A 26,084-nucleotide genomic window follows, 5' to 3' on the forward strand; every position below is an offset into this window, starting at 1 on the left:
GGGTTGGACTCTGTACCCATCACAAAAGACATGCCACCATCTGAACAGACCCAGCAGCTCCCCTTGTAGGAGTGCTCCCTTGCAAGGTTTTCGCTGGGGATGAGAACCACATAACTGACTGGTTCTGTGATGATGCCTGCTTATGCCTAGCCATGATCCTAGAACTCTCATGAACGATGTATTCTGTACTTAGAGATGATACTGAGACTTTGTGCTGATTTATCAATAAAACCTTTGGGATTTCCTGAGCTGAGGGTCCTCTGAGACTTCTGTCTGAGGGTGGGAGACAGGGCAAGGCCAGATTTTGGGGCTGCAGGGGAAAGAAATCCCATTAGGTGAGTGGATATTAATTGCACACGTGGGAAACACCTTTGAATGTCATCTATTGATTCTTTTACCACAATTGTAATATTTGCAGAAATAATTGATACATTTGAAGAAAAGTGCTTAGGACATTTTGAAAAGATGTTGGAAAATATTATATTAGGCTTTGAGATTCTGTAAACGTTTTTTTTTTTTATAAAGAATTTATTGGTTTTTGCAAAACAAAGAACAACATAACACATACACCAACACAAACCCAAACACAAACCCAACAATCAAACCATAATAAAAACAAATACAAATCACACCAATAATTCTTTTTCTTGTTTACACACAAAAAAAACCTTTTCTTGTTCGAATCAATACTAGGTGACTTCCCCCGTTTTCTTTCCTTTGGTTCCAATTCTAATTTTACTTTAGTAACTTCTCATCTCTAAAATAAATCATTCAAAAATCAAAACTAAACATACTTCTTAAAATCTAGTTTTTACTCCAAAATAATCTTATCACTTCTTAGCTTGAATCAAATCTATTCCAAATATAACATCATAATAATTAGTAATATAACTACATAACACAACATATTACTTCTTATATCAGATCATACATCTTCTTTTTTCACTTAGACTGCTGCTAATAAAACAAATTCAGATATCTCTTCTCTAGTTCAGAAACTTAAAATCTTAACACACCGGCTTCAGGGTACCATAATAAACCATCCTAATTTTATTTAATGTATTTCACCCTATCCCTTTTCTAACCATTTTCTTTCGCCATCTCGGGGTCTCCCCCCAGACATTTCTCCATCTTACACCAAAACCATTTTTCAGAATGTCCTCTTTTCTTATAAGTCCACAGTTCCAGACGCAGTCTACAACAGTCCTTACAGGGAGCATCAGGGTACACAGATCATCACCTTCCAGCATCTCCGCTTCAAAATTCCGTTCATCTTCTAATTGTAGATATATAAATCTTTTCCCCATCATTCCTGGGCTCTCACCCCAGAAATTGGATATAAATTGTCTTCTAATCCTGGGTCTCTCACCCCAACAGGATTTTTCATCTTCTCGGAGTTGCCAAAGCATTGTACTTTGTACTTCAATAATTCCCTTAAGTTCCCTGCCAAGGTTTTCTTCCATTTTAACAATGTTCTGAATAGTCTTTCCTGTGGGATATAAATTGTCATCCTGATTCAGCAAAATTAATTTCTGGTTCAGCAATTCTAAGTTCAAAAAAATAATCCTTTGTTCGTGAGCCAGTCCAGAGTCTAAAACCAGCTTGAAAACGAAACCCAACATGGTAGAAGTGGGCATAGGGTATCAGATTTCAGTATTTTTCCATCTTAGTCACAGTACTTTTCCATCTCAGTTACAAGTCTCCGCAGCCATTTTCCCTGGAGTCAGGGCGAAAAGATTACATTCTATCCACTTCAGGAAGAAATATTTCCACCAACTTAAGTCCCTCAAAAGGGGTCTGACCAATCTCACTTGTCAAATTCAGAACATTGTATCCACCACTGCAACAGCAGTCGCCGTCAAAAGCAGTTACTTTCTCTCCACACAAAGGGGAAAAAAACGGGCTTCCTTTCCATCGTAGCTCCCGGAGCGCCAAATGTCAAAAATAAGTCCAATTGTTAACGTACTCACGGCCAACGGGCTTCTTCTGTTTTCCTTCTGACAGGTAGAACGATCTCGCTCATCGCGAGCGGTGGCCGCCGCTTCGCCGGTCCGGTTGGGGCATGCCTCCACAGCCCGGCGCCTTGGTCCCTTCACCCCCACTCCCCCTTTACAGGGGGAACGGGAGAAGGGTTCGGTGCCATAGCGGGCTCGCTGGAGAGCCCATGCCGCGGGACGCTCGACCTGCGGTTTAGCGGAGCCCCGCTTTGCGGTAGCGGGGCTCCTACCCCCGGGCCGGCCTGAGTCGCTTCGCTGCCGAAGCGACCCACGACCGCCCGCGATGGCGTCCTCGCCGGAAGTCCCGAGATTCTGTAAATGTTTTTAAAGGTTTGGCTTAAAATTTGGTACATGTTTCTGACTTATTAAGGGTAAAATTTAATGCAGTGTACTATATAAATTAAAAAAGTTATATTAAGCTAACTTTTACCCAGGGGACACCCATTGAAATCAATGACCATGACTAACTTAGGTCCATTAATTTCAGTGGGTGTACACTGGATTGCATTCAACTAACTTTTACTCAATGTGCTGAAAGTACTTCCATTATCATTTTCCACCATTTCTTACAATGGTCTTTTAAGCTTGCACAACTTTATTACTTCCATATTAAAAACTTGAGCTTGAAATCAAGAACCTTCATCTCATAATTTATGCTCTTGGCCACTATACTACAATAAATAAATGCAGCAAAGGTACAAAAGTCTAGGAATTGTGATAACTCGTCAGGAGAGAGCAGGCAGAGGTCTGTACTATCTTCACTTTTAATCAGATTTCTTCCAGTGCCTCACTTTGCTTTACCCCTTCCAGACTTGTGTGTAGTCAGATACTGTTTGTAGGCTTTTTGTTGTGATTTTTCAGGAAATATTTTTACGGTTGAATTCAGCTGATAAATAAATCTTTTTCAGGCTCATGCTTGTTTATTTAGCTGATATTTATACATGGTGGTTGTGGTAGATGACATACAGCTTGTGAAATACTCAGTTTCTTACAGTTATGTATAGATATTGCCTTTTGGGGGTATGTGTTCTGCCTCTTCAGGTTGCAAGAAAGTCCTAACATAACTTTGAAAATCAACCGGACTTTAATGTATTGCCATTTGCTGCCATTAGTAGTTTTTTTCATAGGTTATCACCCAAGCTGTGATATGATAACTAACCTACGTACTTTGTGTAGTCACGTTGAAATCGGTACAAATAAGTGCATTGATTTCGTTGGGTTTGCTCGGAGTCCTCACCTTGTTGTGTTTTATGGCATTAGGTCAGCAGCAAGACAACATACCAGTTTAACAGAACCACCTGTACTACTATGTTTTATTTTATTCTGCCAAATAAGGAAAATGGGTGAAAAAATAGACAGCAGCAAATGTTCACCAACAATGAGTGTATGTGCAGTATTAGAAACTGAGATATGAAAGCTAGGGGCTAAATGGCACCTTAAACCTAGGTTATGGGTGCAACAACAGAATGTCCAGGCGTGCTTTTTTATAACAAGAATACAAAGCTGAAAATGAATGAATTGCAGTGAAAATATTACGATCATTTTTCACATGGTCTAGTCCTTCCCCTGCCCACCCCTCTAATATTCTTAAGAGCCTCTCTTCTCCAGTCTTCAGAGAGTAGCTGGAAGTGGGGAGGCAGAAAAAGGCCCCCCTTTCCTTCCACTCTGCAGTTTTAATCTGAAATCTTAGTCGCAGTCCTGTGCCCATAGCTCAGAAACTGCTCACTCTAATGAACAATGGGAGTTTCGAACACGTGTGTGTGTATGTACCTGAGAGAAGTGAGTGAGTGATGAAGTCAATTCAGGAACATGTTGAGAGTGTGGGGGTTAGCACTCAAGTTCTGTAATTTTGTGGCTACGTAGAGGAAAACTGACTTCAGAATTTAGGGATCTGATCAGAACAGAGTTGCTCTAAGATTGTTAGTGGGGAGATGAGGATGTTTGAGAGAGCTGAGAGCAACAAAGGAAAAGGTGAATTTAACAGGATTGGGGTCTAGAGTGCTGGCACCACGGACTCATAATTGCTTGTTCTGTCTCTGTCTCAGAGACTCAGTTGGTAGTTGAGAGATGAAAGTGAGGTGAAAGTATTTATTGCTTGTGAGTGTAGTGGTAAGGTTGGACACCAAATCTTATTTAGAGTAGCTATGAGCAAGAGTCGGACACAACTAAACAACAATGAGCAGTAAATACAAACAGATGTAAAAAAATAAAGGTAACCTTTGCCTAATTAAAATTTGTTTGAAGAAACAAACTTAAATAAAACTATTGAAGTGTACCTATGCTGTGCAATATTGTCACCTTTAAATGGATGCTTTCATTTAAATACTTATTGTGATTGCTTCATATAATGGAGTGGCATTTTTAGTGCTGCTTCATTTTCCCTTGTAAAATCCACCAGAGATATCTGCTCATGTAGCATTGTGGTATAGATTTTCTGTGGAGTTTAAAAAATTGGCAGATTTGCATGCACTTTTGTCATCAATGGATACAGCATCATGGATCTTGAAGTATTTGTGGAACTGGCAAAGATGCAGGATGGCTTTTGGAGTAAGTTATGAGGTAGATGAGAATTTAGAGTTTTGAGTGCAAAGTGCTTCTGCTTCTACTGGGATTATAGAAAATGGTTAGATTTAAAGGATTAAATTGAAGGTTTTTTTTAAATATAAAAGTATATATTGCTATATCATAAAACGTGAAGATGGTATGCACAGGAATATAACATGATTGATGAGATACGTGAGATGTTTAAATCGTTTGTTTTGGCAACTTAGCCCACTGTTTATTAAAATAATCCCAAAGTAGGGCACAATGTATAAAAACAAATGCAAAATACCAAGAATAAATAACATAAACCAGGCATAGGCAAACTCAGCTCTCCAGATGTTTTGAGACTACAATTCCCATAATCCCTGACCACTGGTCCTGTTAGTTAGGGATGATGGGAGTTGTAGTCCCAAAACAGCTGGATGGCCGAGTTTGCCTATGCCTGACATAAACCCATAATCACATATAACATACCAGTGAATCCAGCAGGAACAAGCTGCCTACCCCCACAACCAGTTCTGCCCAAAGCCTGAGTGGATAAAAATGGTTTTTAACTGGCACCAAAGACCCATCAGGGTTGACGCCTGTCAGATCTGTGACGAGAAAACATTCCCAAAAAGATGCTGAGAACACACACTCACACTCTTGTTCATAATGCAGATTTAGCACCATTAAGAGGGCATACCCACCTGATTGTCATGTTCAGGAAATCTTATATGGGAGCAGACAATCCATAAAATATTTAGATCCAAAGCCATTTAGGACTTAAATTCATATATTATATGAATATAAGTAGTATATTAATATTGGTTATATATAATACTGCTGTCAATGCTCAAAAGCCCAATCTCATCCCCTGAATTGTGTGTCATATTTGCAGTGTGATTGGGCAGAATAGTGTGGGGTGTGAATATGAAAGCCTTTAGGCCTCAACTCAGTTCCATGAAGGAGTGTTGTCATGGTGGTTCTTTTTTTCTTCTTGGCCCATTTGTCTCTTGTTTTGCGTTCATGTTAATGTAAGGAAATACATGTAGTTGAACAGATTTTGTAATGCTGCTTCATTTTCCCTTGTACAATTTGCTTGAGAAACCTGCTCAAGTTTGGACTTTCTTATTTTTTCTTTCTGTGTAAGCATCATGTTCGAGTTTAAATACACCAGCTCTTATTCTGGTGTGTTTTTTTCTACTTTTGGCATAAATGTTAAAAACATTTATATTGATGGCTTTTGACTTATAAGCTGAGGCTTTGAGAGATGAGATTTTGGGTGTGAGGTTGCCTAACAGTAGAGCATATTCGCTTTCTCAGAAGCAGACATCTGCCTTTTTATCAAACTTGCACTTTATTTCTATATCTTGCGACCACTGTAGCAGTAGTAGTAGTAGTAGTAATAATAATAATAATAATAATAATTACTACTACTATTATAATCATCACAATCAACTGTTTGGCTGTTGCATAATCAAAACACTGGAAGATAAAGTACTGTATCATTGAAGGAGTTTCATTAAATTTTCCTGCTTCAGAGCAGATTTGATGAAATTTAATCCTAGTTGCAATTTATATGATGCCATGTCCGGGCATATGTGTATGTATGAATTCTGCTTGAAAGTATCTCTGGCACTACAGAGGTAAGTGTTTTTCTTGGAAAAGATTATGAGCAGCAGGTGGTGGCGTCTGTCTCTGGAAAATGTTCTTTGGGAATCTTTTTATAACATCTGTCCTGTTACTATTTTGTGTGGGCAATCAGATCTTTATGACTTCATAATTTGCTATTTGCTTATACTGCTAATGCCCCTAAGACTTCATAAGGGGCACTTTTTGATTTGTGAAAACTCTAATGGAGGCCACCACCAGTTTTAGTGCATGAGCCCAAAGCTCAGGTACCTTCTAGAATAGAGTCGTTTTCATGGAAGAGTGGAATGTGGCAGTTCAGAGTCAGACAAAACTTAGTGGTGTGAGGAGAAATTGGCATTTTGGAGAGCACTTTAATGATGGAATAGGCCGAGCCTCACTACTGAATCTGGGGTAAAATGTTCTGACTGGAAATTTTTTTCTTCAGGGTCTTTCTGGCTGATGGAAACAGGAGAGCAATTTTAAATTTTTGAAGGAAGAAATCAATTCCAGCAATAGACCCTGAGGCAGTGCCACAAAGAAGTGCTCTGAATGGTGAGAGCAGCACAGCTGCCTATTGCCTCTGAAACAGAGGTAGATGTTCAGTTTCTCCGAGTTCTTGTCTTAAGTCCAATTTTAATGGGACCTTCTTAGATGGTACTAAAAGCCTCCTTCAGTAAACCTGCCTCCATGCTTGTTTTTTGTGGGTGGGTTACATCTAGCATTTGTCTTTCCACATGGGTGGATGTTGTGCTGTGCCACATAGTATGAGTGAAGTAGAGTCTTTTGTGAGTGTGGTGTCTTGATTTTTATTGTAGATATCTATCTTGTTACAGGTGACATGATGTTTTAAGTGATGGAACTGATGCAAAGCTTTAAAATAGTATTGCAGAGCTGTATAAGTCATAAACTAAAACACACACAGTTGTGTGCCTGAAATTGACAGGATGTGCCCTGTTGTTTGCATGGTGTTTTCATTTCCCAGATTGTGGGCTTAATTCTTGACTAAAATCACAATGTAAGTTTCCTCTTCTTATTGGACTACTAATTTCCTCTTTTGCCTTCCCTTCTGTTTGTTCCCCAGTTACATTTTATAAAATGGTTGAGTTTGGTTGACCTCAACTTTTGGGGGTTCTAGGTACATTTATCATTAAATTATTCTCTGACCTTCCCCCATTAGAGAGTGGCTTTGGATAATATCTCCGCATTGCAACTTCCTGTTCATATGCATCTTTGTTTTTAATCTGACAAAGGACTTCCACATCTGCACTGCTTGGAGATTCAAGGACAGTTTCAAGCAGCAGTTATTCTTAAATTGCTGTTCAGATGAGGTGGAAACAAGAACTTGTCACTTGGTTTTCCTTTTGTATCAATATCTCTTAAAGACTATGCTGAAGGAGATGAAAGAAAGAAAGAAAGAAAGAAAGAAAGAAAGAAAGAAAGAAAGAAAGAAAGAAAGAAAGAGAAAGAAAGAATGAATGAATTAAGTTCTTATACGGCCTGAATTTCTGTTGTGAAATTCTTCTCGGTAGTGGCACTTTCCCTGTGGAATGTTCTCCCTTCAGATGTCAATGAAATAAACAACTATCTGACTTTTAGAAGACATCTGAAGGGAAGTTTTTAATGTTTGATGTTTTATCATGTTTTTAATATTCTGTTGGGAGCTGCCCAGAGTGGCTGGGGTAACAATAAAAACTACTTCTTCTTCTTCTTCGTCTTCTTCACAGAAGTTAAAATTCAGATAAATTAGAGGCAACTTTGAGGTAGGGATTTGTTCTCCCATTCCTTGGAAAGCATAGATGACACCACGTAATTAATAATAATATATCTCAGAATCAGGCATCTACATAGTCTATGCAAGCCTAGGCTGGCTATGTCTATGAAGGACTTTGAATTTACACTCCATAAAAATAATATGCAAAAAACCCCAATACATTTCCTGTCATTTTTTCCCCATAGAAAATTTTATGTCATAATTTTTAATATTCATGTCTTAGATTGAACTGTTGAAGCGCAAGCGGTGTGTCTCATAATTTGTTGCAGCTTATGTAAAGTTAAGAGACAACTGTAGTTTTACTTTTGAATTAATAGGATATGTTCTCTTGTACAGAGAACAGAATAAATCTTGAGAAGGTCAAGGCTTAAGGCATGCTGGAACTTCCTAGTGGTGAGATGAAAAACTGGGTGGCGCATATACAACCACGTCGTTGTGATAAGTTTCACTAGTATAGGCATCTCCCCACTTACGTGGGGGTTACATTGCAGGTCCATGCGCACATAAGTGAAATTGTGTAAAGTGGGGAGCACCCTTTAAATGCCATCTCTGCCACACTCTCCTCAATCCATACAAAAAAAAATGCTTTATCCAAAAATATCCACAACTAGAACTGAAGCTGTGGAGCTGGCAGAAGGCTGAAGGGATGTGTGGGAAAGTGGTGGCAGCGGTGGCTGCACTACCCCACACACCAGCTGTTAGGCAGGGAGGCTGAGCAGCATAAACAAAGCCCAGTCTCTTCAGGGCTTCCTCCACCTTCGCTGATACCCTCTTCGGGCTCTGGGGTTGGTCTCTTTGTGAGCCACAAGGACTCCTTCCGGGTTTGAATCGAATTATTTATTTCCCGTCACTGCATGTATACACGGTCACACGTGAGTTGATCACGTGCAAGTGAGTGACGCTTGCATGTCTCTTAGATGCCAGTGAACACGGGGAGTAACTCAAACAAGGGGTATCTGAACGTTTAGCAATATAAACACTCTTCTTTGCCATTGTTCCCAGGTTAATTTTGGATGAATTTTATTGGGAAAGGGTGATTCAGTTTCTTTCAACATTTTAGATTCTTTAAATATCAACTTTTTAAATAGAGGTCATGTCAGTATATTCACATTGACCAATGCAGCTTACAAATGTGCTCCTGCAAGAAATCACCTAGGAAGTTAAGTAACTGAGACAAAGTAGTGTGGTAGAAAGTGTAAGAACAGAAAATGATAAAATGTATACCAGTGCTTTCATTATATTCCAACAGTTTTCTTTTTCTCTTTAATTTATGTGAATGCATATTTTAAGATATAGCTGCATTGTTTCATTCTATACTAATTGCTTGTGGTTTGGGCTAAGAAATTGCAACTGTCCAGATGTTCTTTGATTCAGCTACAATTCTTGGCTTCATTTGTTGGGTGATTTTCAGTGTTTTCCAGATAGATCTCAAAAGCATCTTTCTGAAGGAGGAAAGTGTTTCCTCCAACAGAGGAAGCTCATTTGAACCCAACCCAATGATATAAAGTAATTTCAACAAGTTGTGTATGCTTTTAAGAGAATATACACACCATTTTAAACTGTATTTTGAGGCTCTAGACATGAAGCAGGTGACGGGTAAATTAATAGATTTTGAGGCTCTAGACTTGAAACAGGTAACTGGTAAATTAATAGATTTATCTTGAAAAGAGAACTTTTCAGTATTTTCTCTTCAATATATCTAGCATATTAGATGCATTTTGCTCATGTATTTTTGTTTTGTTTTGACTTGTTTTAATGTTTTCTTGGTATAATTTCCTATCTTGGTAATTCAGGTAAAAAAAGAAGTCTTTGATCAAATAATTTGTTTTTGTAAAGATCTGGCAACATTTCTTGCAGGTACCTTTTGATTTATAATCCTACAGAACAAGAACGCTCATCAGTGGTTTCAGTCTACGTGAATACACCTCAAGTTAAAGTATTGTCTCCTTCTGGAAGACCAGTTGTGGTCCAGCTTACCGCAGTATGGGATGGAGCTGCTAAAATAACATATGATGCATACCAGGCAAGCTATTTGTAATACATCTATGAACATGTATTGAACAAGCATGTGAATATTTTGTATGTGGGAAGTAGTAGTACAAACGACAAACAAAAAGGGAATTCAGTCATCTACAACTGTTGCTAGATAATGTATTTGGGAAATTTTTAAAAGCATACAAGTGATAATTTTAACTTTGGGATTTGATTATTGTCTCCCCCTTTATAAATAGTAATAAGATGCCTATGCATTTGAGACTTGGAAGGTGCATAAAATTACTACAGCATGTGTGTTTACTTGGAAGTAAGCTCACTTTAATTTCTTGGAGGTTGCTCCTAAGAAATTGGATATAGGATTGTAGTCCTATTAAAGCTTTCTTTTAATCCAGGTTATAGTTCCAAAGTGACAAAAAAGTATGAATTTTTCATTTCAAATATTTAGTTTAATTATGTTTTTCCTGGTGGTGAGAAGTCAGAGCAGAATGTGTAAGTTTGAAGTTAACAATTCTCAGAACATAAAATAAGTTATTTTGTTTGTCTCTCTGGAAAAGGAAAATCCAGGTTACATTTCCTTTCAAATTATCTTGGCTCTCCAATTTCATGAAATTCTGTGGAATTTCCATCAACATTTTTTTCTGATATAATCCTTATGCTTTTTGTAACAGTTTCCTAAAAGTGCAAAAAGAAAACATTTTTTCCCTGCGACTGCTGAAGTACAAGAAACCTACTGAGGGGATGTAGCTATAGTGTTTGAGCATGCAGAAAATAATTATTCTTGATTTCCCTTTCTGTCTCTTGCTTGAAATATAAGAGTCTGTACTTGTGTGAAACAGCTTTAAAGAAAAGCATTGCAATGCTTTTAATATTCTTTATATATTCAAGTAAGAGTACATGCAATGATTAAAACAAGGATGGTTTGTTGCTCCAAATTTTTTTTTGTTAATTCATTGCTCCTCAAGTTTCTCAAACGTAGAAGAATTTGATTACATCATTACCATTGAATTTCTTAGAATAGAAGAAAATGAGGATACTGTAAATTGATGTAGTGGAATCTTTGACTGAACGCAGTCTATTTGAAAGGCAGCTATTGTAGCTAATATTGTGTCCTAGGTTCTGCTTTATTGTAGGGAAAGCATGGATGTAATAAACTGAAAAGAATCCTGCTAAATGAGATCTAGCTCTCTTGAGTACCATTATTTTCACATGTCTGTTCATAACAAAGATGTTGGCTTCGATTAGAAAATAGTTCCTAGCACTGTTGTGAGTTTAGGATCTCAGTATAAGCCATTCTTTGGGGACCAAATAATTTTGTTTACACTTGGATGTCTGCTCTTGATATTGGAAAAATAACCTTTCTTTGCCTTCACTTAACAGATTTCTTTCTTGGTTCGTATACCACCCTTGGGTTTTGGAGTTTACCAGCTACTGGAGGGTCTGAGTTCCGAAGCTGCATTGGCGGACTATAATCTCTATCATAACGACAAAGCTAAGCTAGTCAAGCCCTATAGAGTTTTCAACGTTAAAGAGATACAGAATGCTCTGGATGAGATCATGCTAGAGAACTCTTACATGAAAGTCTGGTTCTCTGGGAATTCTGGGCTTCTTGAAGTATGTATATTTAACTATTTGAAAATATTTTGATAATGAAATTAATTGGAATAACATTATTATTATTATTATTATTATTATTATTATTATTTCTTTAGAAAGTAAATACAAAAGAAAATAATAAAAATCATCGTGTCAAGCTGGAATTTGTTTGGTATGGGACTACAAGTAACAGAGATAAGAGTGGGGCTTATCTCTTCTTACCGGATGGAGACGCCAAGGTAATAATAATAGGCTTGTGTTTGGACTATATTGAGGAAAGCAGGGAAGAGTGTATATACTGGCTTTGATCCAGAGGTACCATTCTGCTAGTGGAAAACTTCCCCCACTTTAGAAATAGATGTTGTGACCTCCCAGAAGAGCACTGGATTGAGAAAAGTGAGCCATGACTGACTGGGAAGAAAGGAGGATGAATCTCTTGAGAGTCAGTGCTCATTTAGCTATCCATTAGTGGTAAGGTGGGGTCTGATTTTTATAGAACATTTTTATCACTTGTCATGTTATATAGGTATCACTAAAAAAATATGGACTTAATTCAGATATGCTCCTATTGGAAGAAACAGAGGCAGGGTGATTTTTGCAGGTTACTCCTTCCTGCTGCAGCCCCTTTGTGTTTCTTGAAAACATACCCTCAAGGATTGGGAGAACTAGGTTGTAAGAGGTGAGGTGAGGAAATCAGGGGGAATTGTCTTGTACTCCACAGCTCCTTCCATCAATGGAAGGAAGCTTTCCATTTGTGGAAGGGCAACTCGAGAGCCAACTTAAAATATTGAAGTAGCTAGTGAATTGGGCCTTCATTTTTAACTGAAGATAAACGGCAGATACAAAACATTTTGGAAACAGGGATCTACAGCAGGATTGAGGAGCATCCAACCCACAGACCTAATTAGGTCTGGCAGGGGTCGCTGCTTGACTCATGAAGCCATTACCCCCCAAACCACAACCACCTGTCCCAGGCCTCCATCAGATGAGGAGCAGGTGGAGATGTGGCAGCCAATGAGTGATCCGGACCTTTGAAATGTGCTCCGGGTTGTGCATTTGTAAGGGGAGGGGGCTTGCTGTCGCTGCCAATGACTGAGAAGGTCATCTCCCAGTTTTCTTGGGATTTCCCTAAATAAATATTCCAATTTTATGAAAAGCTGTGCCAGAAAGGGGGAAAACTCTTTAATTAGCGATCAGATGTTGTTGAATAACAAGTGTCCTTTGTTCATATAGCTCTTGGTTGAAGCTTGAGGGATCTCTGACAAGATAAATGTTGCCCAAAATCCATCTTGTACGATTTTAACTTGGAGCTCTTTCAAGGCCTTCTACGGATGTGGTGAAAGAGGGTGTGTGAGGGACATGCTTCATCCTACTTTTTGGAGCTCCTCTGAAGGGTCACAACAACAGTGCCCCCGCCTTAAGCAAGACAATGAAATGTGAAGAAGTACTAACATAATTTTGCTTTTGTCTTTTTGCAGCCCTATGTTTTCTCTGATCCACCTATCATACGTGTTACACATGGGAGGATCTTTTCTGAAGTTACTACTTTTTTCCATCATTTGACACACACAATACGACTTTACAAAGTTCATGGTAATGTATTGTTATCATTACCTAATCTAGCTGTGCTATTATGTTCTAGTTTTTTTAGGGTTTAATATTGTCTTGTTTTGGTGCATGTGAATACAGTTGACTTTCCTACAGTTTCCCATTTTAGAAACTTGTTAACTGCAGTGAGAGTTGTTCAGAAATGAACTCTTTAATCTGCTACATTTATTCAGCCTACTTTAGATTAATGTAATCCATTGTTTGTGGTGGTGCCTTTGAAAAGTGTTTGGGAACGTCAACTGGTTTCAACTAACAGCCTGAGATAGATAGATAGATAGATAGATTGATTCTACATTTCAAATTAAACATTTCACAACCTTTAAGATATCCAATGACTTCCCTTCTTCTCCTTCCATAGTTCATATTGCAAATCATACTTTCCTGCCTATTTTACTATAACTATTCAAATCAATTTTCCACTTTTACATCAATCAAATATTGTTTACTCTGTTGAATTTATCTCAGTGCTGCCAGCTTTTCAGCTGTGTACAATTATTCTCCATATATTCAGTAAATATTTTCCATTTTTCTTTAAATACATGTTTTTCTTGCTCTCTTATTCTGTGGGTTAAACGTGCAAGTTTTTCTTCGTATTCTAACACCTAAAGTTGCCAATGCTCTTTACAAGGGACCTTGCTCACTTTCTATTTGGGGGCTAACAGAACACAGGCTGCTGTTGTTGCATACATAAACAAAACTTTTCTGGCCCCTGGGAATTTCTGTCTGGGTTATTCCCAACAAAAAGGGCTCTGGTTTTTTTTGGGAAGGTAAATCTAAACACCCCCCCCCCAAAAAAAAACTCATTATAAATAATTTCCCAACTCATTCTTTAATTCACACTACTTATGAAAATCAAAGGAGAGCAACAAAGGTGGAATCGGTTGAATTAATAAATATATAATGTGCAAAAGTTGGCATCTTCTGACATCTTTCCTTTGGTTCCAGTCCTTTTCTAAAGCAGGATATGCAGCTCTAGAGGATTCAACCGATAGAAGCATCTACGAAACCCTTCTTTACGTGGCTCCAATTGAGCTGCAAATATATGGTGCACTTGACTGGTTGCTTACTGCTTAGGATCATGGGTTTGACGGACTAGTATTTGGAAATTATTGAATCTCATTTTATATTTAGGGCTTGAAGGTCAGTCCCTTGAGGTATCCAATATTGTGGACATTAGAGGAGAATACAATCGTGAGATTGCAATGCGGATTTCATCTGACATAGAAAGCCATAACAAATTTTACACTGACCTCAATGGTTACCAGGTAAACGCCATACGTTAATTTAAACACAGGGGTTATGTTCTACATTTTAGATTAGCTTTTTGTTAACATTTACTCTCATCTTTTATTGGAGTTGTGTTTTTAATTTTTTTAGCAACAATTAAAAAAAATTCCTATAAACTGGATGAAAATCTTAAAATATTTATGTTACCTTCCCATCTTCCTCATCCCCCTATTTTTTTATTCCACTCAATTTTATTAGACATTAATGAAGAAATACCACCTTTTATCTCCCACTAATGATACCATGTCTGTCCCCATGTTTTGTCTCTCTCCCTTATCTGGATTCCCAAGTCAGGACAGCAGAGAGGTGCTTCCATTCCCTTTAAAAGGGAATTATCAACTAGCATAACCTGAGGTTGGTGCAATCAGTATGTTTGCTGATGAACCCACAGCCATGGTGGAATGCAGCAGACCTCACTCAGGCAAGCTCCCTGTATTTTCAGCAACATGTATGCAAGCTCTTGCACATGGTAAATTAGAAGATAAGCAGGCACACAGAAAGCAAGTGAATCTCAAAAATGATGGAGAGAAATAAAAACCCAGTTGTTAACCATCTTCTCTTATACCCGTTCGCCCTTTCACTGAGATTATAATCGGTGACTTTCCTCTGGGAGCTCCCAAGATTTAGCTGTGTTGCATACAGATGTTTGTTTCATAAATTATTAGTTAGAAAGATAACTTGTTTATAGGCTGCTATCAATAACTTGGTTTTAGGGAAAGAAACAGAAATTGGGCAAGCCTGAGAGTATATAGTACTGTCATTCCTTGGCTCCCAAACGCCTTGGGAGTTGAACATTTTGACTCCCAGACGATTGAAAACCGGAAGTGAGTGTTCCGGTTTTCGAACGTTCTTCAAGAAGCCGAAAGTCCGGCGGGGCTTCCGCGGCTTCCAATTGGCTGCAAGACACTCCTGCAGCCAATCATAAGCCACACATTGGAAGTCGAACGTTTCGGAAGTCGAACGGACTTCCGGAACAGATTCTATTCAACTTCCAAGGTACGACTGTATTCAATTACCATTTAGCAAAAGCTGTTTTTCTATTTGTCTTATGTAAATTATCAGTGAAATTTACTGAAGTCACATTTGTTAATTTAGATTCAGCCTAGACGGACAATGAGCAAATTGCCTCTTCAAGCAAATATTTATCCAATGGCAACAATGGCTTATGTCCAGGATAGCAAGATACGTTTGTCTCTTCTTTCTGCTCAGTCTCTTGGCGTTGCAAGTTTAAAAAGTGGTAAGTAACACTAGAAGGTTTTAAAGACTGACTGTGCTGGAAAGTAAACCATGTTGTGGTCATAACATAGCTTAAAGGCCCTGCAAGTTCCATGGAATTATCCAAGGGTAATCAAGACTGTATGAATAGTTGATAAGATATGTAGGTGCTTGCTAAAACATTAGAGGAAAAAGTAATATAAGTAGAGCAATGTTTATGAATATTTTTGACAAAAGATCTTGGATTAGGAGAGCTTTAAGACTCCAAATTTTGTATACCTGTTAATACTTCTAGCCTTTATGTATATGTAGAATAATGGGTAGTCTGTCTTTTTGTAGCAGTATGATTTTTAGATACTTTAACAGAGTGCTGAGTGGTGAATCCAAAATAAGACAATTGTTTGTTTTTAGGCCAATTAGAGGTCATCATGGATCGCCGACTTATGCAGGATGACAATCGAGGTTTAGGACAAGGTGTACAAGATAACAAAATCACAGCTAATCTATTCCGAATTCTGTTGGAGAAAAGAAATGCAGTAGATACGGTAGGAGAAGTGTTAAATATAACTTGATTTCAGTTTCTTAAATATTAGCCTCCAAATATATATACATGTATGTATCATAAGAACATTTAACCAAGGGATTCTCCATATCTCTGATTAGAACATTAATCTTTCAGTATTCCAAATATAGATTCACTTACGTTATTGAACCTGACCATGGTGTGTCATAACTGTTTTAGGGAGTTCTTATGAAAGAATATGTTGCTGTAATGTCACTCGCTAAGAAAACCAGATGGTTGGGTCCAAATGAATTCTGGTGGAAAGGGGGTTGGGCAAAAAGTGATTATTCCATCTGTAGAACTGTAGACATCAGACATCACTGTAAGACCCTTGTGGTTTGCAGGGGAGCACATGGGGCCTTCTACATGCAGAAGAGGGGAATAGGGATTGTGGTGATAAAAGGCAATGAGGACCAACAGTAGGCTCATTGTTGGAAGTGGGATAGCAGTGACAATAGTTGAATATTTGGTCTTCTACACTACTCTTAAGATGAAATATTTCAGTATCATGCTTTACATCATATGACTTTGTCTACTATAGAGTGAAGTCATACAAATGCACAACTTAGCACATTTTCACAGGGTAAAGAACACCTTGAGTTTTACCAGCCAAGCTGCTTTAAACTAAATGTATTTATTTATCACAGTCTTAAGTGGTACAGATTTGACAAAGATAAACATCATTCCAGTCTATGGTGTAGTCACAGTTCATTATACTGGGACCCAAGGAAGTCTGAGGTTGTAGCAGTTAAATTTAAAATCTTTATTAATGCTGCATGAGAATCCATAAACAATGCTACAAATGTTGGGTATAGGCAGAGTATAGCAGGTTACCCAGTTAAATGTGACACACAGAGAAACAGCCCAGTAAACCAAGAAAAGGGTACCTCTTGTTTGCTTCAGGATTAAAAGAGCACACTGTTCAGTCATCCATCAGGAACCAGCATGACAGAGGGATGCAAAAGATCCCCACAGAGAGTATGGATGATGAAGAACCAGTTCCTTTGGGATATGAATATAGACCCCCAAATGGATCAGCTAAGCACTCCCAAATGCTGCATAATCACTTCTATATGAGAGAAAGAGAAAATACACAATTCACATACTGTGCCATAGGTTAAAGTATGTGCCCTAACAGTGCTATAACTTCTTTTGGCTAGAGTGTATGTCTGTATGGTAATCTTTTGGGGGCACTTTTGACTTTAAAACACTGTTGGCTACCTATGCCCCAAATGCCATTTAGTTTTATTCATGGGTTCATTTCAGCTTAAATGAATGCATAAATGTTCAATGTACCACAACTGAAAATAGCTTACTACTATCTTCTTTTTTTAATAGAAAGAAGAAAAATCAACAGTCAGCTTTCCTTCTCTCCTTAGTCATATAACATCATCTTTCATAAATCATCCTTTGATTCCAATGATTACCTATGCAGACATCGGCATCCCATCGCTGTTGAATACCTTTTCTCCATTAATGTCATCCATGCCCTGTGATATGCATATAGTTAATTTAAGAACCATACAATCAAAGGTAAGCTTGAAATAAGTTTGAAATAGTTATTTCAGTACATAGTCATACCTCAGGTTGTGAACGCTGTGGGTTACACCTTTTCAGGTTGCACTCCGCGCCGAACCCAGAAGTATCAGAACAGGTTACTTCCAGGTTTCGGCGCTAGGGCATGCGCAGAAGTGCCAAATTACATCACACTCGTGCGCAGACACGGTGCTGCGGGATACGAACGCTGCAGGTTGCAGACGTGCCTCCGTCACGGATTACGTCCGCAACCCAAGCGTCCAATGTACTCAAAACTATTGCTTTCTAGAAAGCCCCTTTACAAGACTTCTGAAATGGGTCTCCAAGGAAATTAGTACAGTCTTAGCATCTTTTACTCCTAAACACTACAAAATGTGGACATTATTGACACTGTTATTGATACTTTCTGGTGTCAAAGAGCAGTGCAGAAGTAAGTTTGAGAAGCGAGTAAGGGCTTGAGTCTGATTACTAGGATGATTTATTTGAGATGCACAGCTCCTTGCCTACTTATAACAATGCTTTGCAACATAGCTTGTGACATGTACTTCCATGAATGTAGATTTAGAGATGCAGTCACTTTTTTTTCTACACCACAAACAAAATTAATTTCTATGAGCAATAACTCTGTGTATGCTACGTATGGGCTTTCATTATGTGAGTCTACTGAAGTAGAGAGTGATAAATGTCTGCTTCCTTATAGACCACAAACCATCATTTTTGTAGAAGAAACAATAAAATTGTAGATTTCTCTGCCTAATGATGCATATTATTGGAATGATAAACGGCAGCATATTTAAGACAATCTGAAATTACGAAATGTTGCAATCTTGCATTAGTAGTATTAAAATACTCAGATTTAAACCAGACAGAGAATAAGATGAATTTCGGTAATCAAGAAGAACCGAAAGACTTTTCCAGATAACATTTGCCTCCGTTGGTTCTCGTTCTCTCTCTCTCTCTCTCTCTCTCTCTCTCTCTCTCTCTCTTTCTCTCTCTTGGCAGTAGCATCTCTCCCCCATAATAATAATAATAATAGGGAAGGTGTGATGAAGCCTTGTCATAAAATAGCCATGCTCCTGTTCACAGCGTTAAATAAATAAAGGGAGAAGTGTTCTTACACACTGGGTGGATAGTGGGCAGCCTTTAGAATACAAATATTTTAAAGCAAAAGCCTAACGAAAAAGCAGACGATCTTGCTTAATGGGCAACAGGTAGGCATGCTGAAATTCGCTGCCGTATTTGCTTTGCTGTCGTTAAAGGGATAGATGATATGCCTGAAATGTACTTCAGAGCAGGGCCCAACATACTATTGCCATAAGATATGGTGGTGGCCACTAGTTTTAATTGGCTTTAATTAGATAGCTTCATGGAGGATACATCTGTCAATGGCTACTAGTCATGGATGGCTCTTTGTGTAAATTTCTCTAACGGTGTTTTCAGAGTCATTTAGTAGCTGACAGCATGGGTTTTGAGAGTTCTGCTTCAAAAAATTGTACATATTTTGCACACCTATAATGTATTCCCATCTTCTGCCTTTTAGAAGAGCCATTGTATGTGCCTGTTAACATTGTAGGCTCCTGAATCCTTTTAAAAACAAAAACAAAAAAAGCTTAGACACTTCCTTTTTGTACAATTGTATGTACTGTTTTAGTTATGTGGGAGGTTATTTTGCCTGAATTTCTGGTGTAGTTTTTAGTGCCACTGCCAAGTGAATCTAATGGTATATAAAGTAACAGATGCTTTGTTCATCTTACTGAGCTGTTTATTAGCCCATAACCTGCTTCAGATAACATCTGTATTCCTGCACACATACATTTGGGGATATAACTGCTATGTATGCCAAAATATTCTAAAGTTTTAATATAGTAATTAAAATTATGTATGTGACTGAACCTGTTATGGCCATATAACTGAGGTCTATAATCATAGCAATAATCAGTGAAGTTGGGCAATGTTGGGCTCCAGAATAACTTGTCAATTTCCTAGCAGTTTCAGTCACGATTCAAAAGTTTGTGCCTCTGCCCAGACTCTACAGTTCTTTCCTCCTCTCCCCTTTGCCCACAATTTCTCCTTTTGTTTTGCAGGCAGATTCTGGGCCATCTGAGGAAGCAGCCCTGGTTGTTCACAGGAAGGGATTCGATTGTAGGTTCACAAGCACAGACCTGGGCCTCCTCTGCTCTACAACTCAGGGAAAGGTATTCTACAATATTTTAGATATATTCATAAGGTAGTAGAGAAACAAGTTGGCAGAGATTGAGTCAGCTTCTTTTGATAATGGCTTGGACCTGCTCAGTTGGATTTTCTACCTTCTTTCTTTTGAGTAGCAGGCTCTTATACTATGTCACAAACCAGTCCATCCTGAAAGTCTCTTCAGTTTCAGAGATGTCTCCCATCTTGCATGACGAGGAACTGCTGCTTGAGGAACACAAGCCTGCAGTTCACTTAAGTGAGCAGAATTGTAGTGCCCTGTTCACCTCTGCATAGTCCCATCCTTATTTCAGATATCATAGTATATTGCGATGTTTTGCTGGTGATATATCACGATTTTGAAAGCCAGATATTATCCAGCCCTCACACACATTGTGATTTGTGATATATTGCCAGATTATAAATATTATGAAACGGTTTTCACTATATGAACTTCAAGCCGGTTTTGGACGATATATCAATATTTCGCCCAGCCCTAGTTAGAATCTACTTACGAGGAACTCAGTTGGAAAATCGTTAAAGAGTGAAGTTAAAATTCATGTCCAATTTTGTGTTGTAAATACTGTACTTTTTTTTACTTCTCCAGCTAAAGGTGCACAGACTCTTTAACAAGTTCCATGTGGGAAGTCTTATACCCACATCCTTATCTTTGATGCATTCACCTCCAGATGCCAGAAACATTAGTGAAATCAGTATTAGTCCTATGGAGATAAACACATACAGAATTCAGCTGAGATGAAACTTGACCTTTAGAACTCAAATGCTAAAGAAGAATCTGCAACTTTCCTCAAAGATTGGTGTGCAATAAGAAGCACATTTCTATTCCAGCTTCTTGGATACTGTGACAATACATTCACTCTAGAATTTATTTGATCTCCAGCACAGTAAAAAGCCATGATGCAAGCAAGCAACTTTACCATTAACAAAATGCCAACATCTGTATAAGAAGTGGAAGAAAAATAAAGGATATTCTCATTGACATAGTGAATCTCAGGTTAAATGTTAGTTTATGGATTCTAAGTTTATGATTTTGTGTTTGAAAGGTTGGGACTGTTGATTTTTAAATGGTTTTCTGATCTGTAATTGGGTCTTAAATAATTACATATTGTTGAAATCCCAGATAATACAGTCGGGAATTAAAACCCTGAATATGCTCTGGCGAAGCTATTGTCCAAATACTTGTAAAGACTTCTATAAGTGACAGTTACAATTTTGTTCCACATGGAGTCTGCATTTATCCCACTCTAGCTGTAGAGTGAAATCCAAGAGCCTTTAAGAAGTGTGGAAAATTATAACCACTTGTCCTACCATCTTGAAGTGGCAGAAGTTAAAATTCCGGAATTTTAGATTCATCTTTCTTGGAAAATGTCAAACAAACTTCTGTTTCGTTACTTGACACATTGGGATATGTGCAATTACTCCATTATGAAGAGTAAGGAAAGTTAAGTCTATACTTTCATGAATACAAGATTTTTTTACAGAACATTTGGATACTAATGCTCTCTGAAAGCCTTTTTCTATTTCAATATTTCAATATCAAAATAAATGTGCCTTATTTTTTGATACATCTTGTTACTCTTTTGGTGTCCATGTAGTTTTTTGGGGGGAAGGGGGAAGGACGTTAAAACACATACTTTTTATTTGACAGTGGTGGTTACATTCCGTTCTCCTGCACCAAATTTGTTCTGGTGGTGGTGGTCTGGATGCTCTAATTGAATGTAGAAAATGATGTAATGAATTAAAACAATGGAAGAATAAATGATACTGTAAAATTCATCTACCAGTTAAAACTGCAACATACACATAAATTTAAAGGTGTGCAAAAACTGCCTTGCCATGTATATTGTAGCAAACAGTGCATTGAGAATCATGTGCCTATATTTTTAAAATGTCACTGTACAAACTTAAATGTCCATGCTTATTTTGCTAATGTTTGTTACGTATTTCTGAAGATGCTATTCCTCAGTATTTCTGCTTCCAGTATTTTACACTGAGTTCTTGAAGCCATGGGGATTTAAAAGTTCCACTTCCCTAAATAAAATTACTGTTTACTATTGGCAACCAGTAAAGGCTGCAGTCCTATAAACACCCAGGGGCACGTTCCATTCAACCCATTGGGACTTACTCCTGTGTAGACATATGTAGGATTGCACTGTAAATTGCAGTTCTGTTTAATTCCAGTTCCTTTAACCTTCACCTTTTTTAGTTTTGCTGATACACCATTTCCTCTAAAACTAATACTTTAATGGGGAAATGGCTTTTATAGTCACACATTTTTGTACTATAGTAATCTGATCTATGCCATGTTGATATCTAGGCACATTTCCTGTCTTAATGACATTAAAATATAATTTTCATGTTTTGAAGGCATTCTTCAGAGGACACTATAGATTCCCTATTTCATTTTTTGTATTCACACAATTTCATGTGAACTGCTGGGGAAAAAATAGTACAGTGGAAGAGTATTAAAAAGCTATAAATGAATCATTTTATGCAATAAACATAAAAAATTAATACTTTTTCTTTAGATGAAATCCTTAAATGCCAGCAGAACATTCCTGTAACTACTTTTTTCAGTTTTATGATGTCCATAGGTGGGAAATATTTACTGGAAGCCTCTAATTGTTCTTAAGAGAAAAAAAGTATTAAAAAGGTTAAAATTCAGAAAAAATAAAAGATGCAATGAATTGTTGTCTGTTTACTTGTAAAACACGCTTCCAAATAATGTTTCACGTGACTAGACTTGCAGCCCAATCTTAGGACATGTTCCCTCAGAAATCCTATTGCATAAGTCTACATTAAAATGCATGTCTACTTGGAAGTTGTGTTGAATGGGACTTACTTCCTGGTAAGTGTGTTCAGGATTGCAGCCTAAACTTCTTAGGCTGCAATCCTATGCTTGCTTACTATTTTTTTACTCATTTATTTTTCATCTGCTGTACAATCATGCCTAAATGTTCCTTAACCAGAAGATGTTTGTGTTAATTCAAAATAATTATTGTCTGAAAGCTAATGCCTTCTGAGGCAATGGTAATTAATTCAATACAAAATATAAAGTTGTCAAAATTGCAGTCCAGTTCATACTAATCTAAGGAAAGAAAAAATCAGGATTTACTGTTTTTATTCCTTGCATTTCCTGTGAACATTTTTCAAACTTGTACACATTTTAATGTCAGTTTTAATGCCCATATATGTTAAGAACAATTTATCATGCATTCATTTTTTTTTTTACTGGAAGAAATCAGTGCATTTAAAGCAATCATGTAAAGCTGAATCTAAATTTCTTGTTGCAGGAGTTCCACCATTCTAAGGATTTTTAACATTCCTTTACATTGTGTCTCATTTTTTTTCATACTGTCCCTTGAAGCCAGCTGATTTAATTGGAATGTTTTCATATATATATATATTTCCCTAGGAAGATTTTATATCTTTGGGGGTGGGGTGTGTGATGCAAGATTCCTAATAAAAAAATGTGATAACTTTTTTGTCAAGCTGTTTTGATCACCATTTTAGAGATAAAATATTCAGCCCTGTTGCCAAAGCATCAGTTTGTGTCGCTGTTCTGTCTATACCAGTAAGAGTGTAACATCAGGGGTTACTGTTAGGAAGATATGATCCTTAGGTTATGGACTACAGTATGTGCAAGAATCTTCACAATAACCAGAGGATCTGGAATACCTCATCTAATTCCCTTTGCTGTATAGACTCCTGCTGAATGAAAGGATGGGGGAAATGCTGAAATAACTTTCAAGGTCATATACATCCTAACTGCTGGACACCATTTTGGGGGGGGGGGGACTGTATCAACTGAAAGGCTTAGCTGGAAGTATAGTTGGTTGATTTCAAAATTACTCCAGATCATTCAGATACAGGCAATGACCATTTCGCACGTGATCAAAGCATTCGTGACCATGCACTCAGACATGGCCACAAACCTGGAAGGGGCAGAAAAAGGGGGAATAACGGGTTTATACAACCTTTGCTGTTGCACGTGATGACCCAGAACACAACCCCTGTGCAAATTGTGCAAGTATACTGGTGTGCCAATCTAGTCTTAATACAGATTTCAGAATGTTAACCTAAATTCCTTGCTTGGGGTAGCAGGAATTCCATGAGGGTGGGTGGGGACGACGACAGAAAACAGGCATAGGTAAAATATTGGGCTCATAACAAGAGAGAACAATCAAATCAATACATCTTAAAAGTTACTATGTTTTAAAGTTAATAACAAAAGGATATTTTCTTTAAAATGGCATTACAAATCACTATTCTGGGCTTAAAGTAAATAAAAGGATATTGCGTACCCTGTCGCAGCAGCCCCTCCCCAGAGAGCCAGGCCACCATGGGCAAATGAAAGGACGCAACAACATTTTGGGATTGAAAAATGGCCACAACTTTTATTTGTTTTCAATTGTAGGTAAACCTTGGCATAAGCATTGGACATGTATCCTTCTCAGCCCCCAGCCAGGGGTCCGAGGCAAGACAGGGTCAGTTAGGGGGAAATTGGGACCACTGCAAAATGTGTGTTTATACAAATGCGCCCCCCCCCCCCCGGGCGCTAAGGGAATCTCTATGGCCCTCCAGCCACACACTTCTGGCTTTATGGACAGAGACCTCCTTCAGCAGCCCTCTAATGGGGTACCTTGTTATTGCCACCACGAGCAGGGGACGAGTCACCACTTCATGCCTTCATCAGAGGTTAAGACTATAGGATAGCGCCCAAGGCTTAAACCGCCAAAGTTGTTATTGCTACGAGGAAGGCGAAAAGTTGGGCTGCAAAGGAAGCATGATTAGAGGGTGGGTTGGGTGAGTGATGCTCTGTGCCAGCTGTGCTGCACATTTAAATGCCCTGGGAGCAGACTGGAGTGACAACTTCGACAGCCAGGCCCTGCCCCTCCCAAGCCACTGTGGATGGTGGCAAATTCAAATCTGGATCTGGCGGGGACCCAGAGAGCACCAATCCGGCCAGGGGATGGGGCCAACAGCTAAACAAACATGGTGTGGCTTCGGGTGGGGGGGGGGGGAGGGAGCCACCGTGGCAGGTTGCAAATGCCACCCATGCCTGGAATGGGTAAGTGACCATTGTCTTGAGAAATACATTACAGATAAGAAATGGGTGTTGCGAGTTTGCTCTATAAGCGAGTTAATTGCTATGTTAATATAAAGCTAACTTAAGCAGAGTTAACCGCCTTTAAGCCTAGGGTTCATGGGGAGGGGTGGGGAACTATATACATCTTCAGCTCCTTGGAGGAATGGTGGGATTTTAAGTTTAAATAAATAAATTGTGGTGGAGTAAACACAGGAAAGTGCAGATTCGTTTATTTTTAAAAGCTTTTAAAGTGGTATAGCCACACCGTATATTAATTTGAATGCTAAATTACCTTCTGGACTCTTTTATTTTATTTTAGTTGCCGGGAATAGAATAGACTCTAGGAAGCTTACATGTTTGATAGGTTCACTTCCCCATTCGTTTCAGTGAGGGTCAATGGATCCTTGAGAGTTTATTAAATTAAAGGCCATTTTTTTAAAAAACGGGAGGGTTGACCCCCATAATTCTAGAATACATAGAGTATGAAGTGGCTCAGGTCTGCTTGAAAAGTTTTTACAAATTTCAAACAGGAACATCTTATAAGGAATTTTCTCCCTGATGCAAATTAAAGACCTAGCTGCTTAGCTATCTGGGTTTTTGAGGCATGAACGCCAATTGGAATTTCAGCAGCTGTTGTTGTTTTTTCTTCCATATTTGGTTTAAGAGCTTTATTTTAAGATGTTTTTAATTTTCTGATTGTAATTTTTGTGTTCAGCACCACAGGTTCCCACTAGGAGAAGGGCAGTATAGAAATAAAATAAGAACAGCAGCAGTTGTTTGCTGAAAAATTATCGTCTGAATTTTCTGCTGGACTAGTATGCTCTTATTGTTTCCTGAACATAATTGCATAGAACGAGTTGTTATTACAGTATTACAGCCACATTTTATGGAAATGTTGCAAGAAATCTTAATACTGTCCCACTGAAAGGAATTTCACTCACCTGCCAATGATTTGTATCTGATAGCGGTTGCCATGACGATGGGCCTGGTCTTTCCCTGCTCTGCATTTGTTCTGGCTCTCGGCATACCATGCTTACTTAGCTTGTGTTTTCTGCTCCAAATTTT

The 26,084-nt window shown here is 38.2% G+C and overlaps 1 protein-coding gene across 1 annotated transcript in view; it reads left to right on the forward strand.

Annotated features, from left to right (window-relative positions):
* MAN2A1 (mannosidase alpha class 2A member 1) overlaps positions 1–21,505 on the forward strand; it is a 57,709-nt gene extending 36,204 nt beyond the window's left edge. Inside the window, exons 13-22 of the mRNA XM_033164606.1 lie at positions 9,784–9,949; positions 11,299–11,532; positions 11,631–11,753; positions 12,993–13,107; positions 14,254–14,387; positions 15,505–15,646; positions 16,036–16,169; positions 17,525–17,719; positions 19,807–19,917; positions 20,517–21,505. Coding sequence (XP_033020497.1) covers positions 9,784–9,949; positions 11,299–11,532; positions 11,631–11,753; positions 12,993–13,107; positions 14,254–14,387; positions 15,505–15,646; positions 16,036–16,169; positions 17,525–17,719; positions 19,807–19,917; positions 20,517–20,669 — 1,507 coding nt within the window. The 3' untranslated portion in view covers positions 20,670–21,505. The remainder of the gene's footprint in view (positions 1–9,783; positions 9,950–11,298; positions 11,533–11,630; positions 11,754–12,992; positions 13,108–14,253; positions 14,388–15,504; positions 15,647–16,035; positions 16,170–17,524; positions 17,720–19,806; positions 19,918–20,516) is intronic.
* The last annotated feature ends 4,579 nt before the right edge of the window (positions 21,506–26,084 follow it).

This window comes from Lacerta agilis, chromosome 11 (assembly GCF_009819535.1).
Source record: "Lacerta agilis isolate rLacAgi1 chromosome 11, rLacAgi1.pri, whole genome shotgun sequence".
Taxonomy (NCBI): Eukaryota; Metazoa; Chordata; class Lepidosauria; order Squamata; family Lacertidae; genus Lacerta; species Lacerta agilis.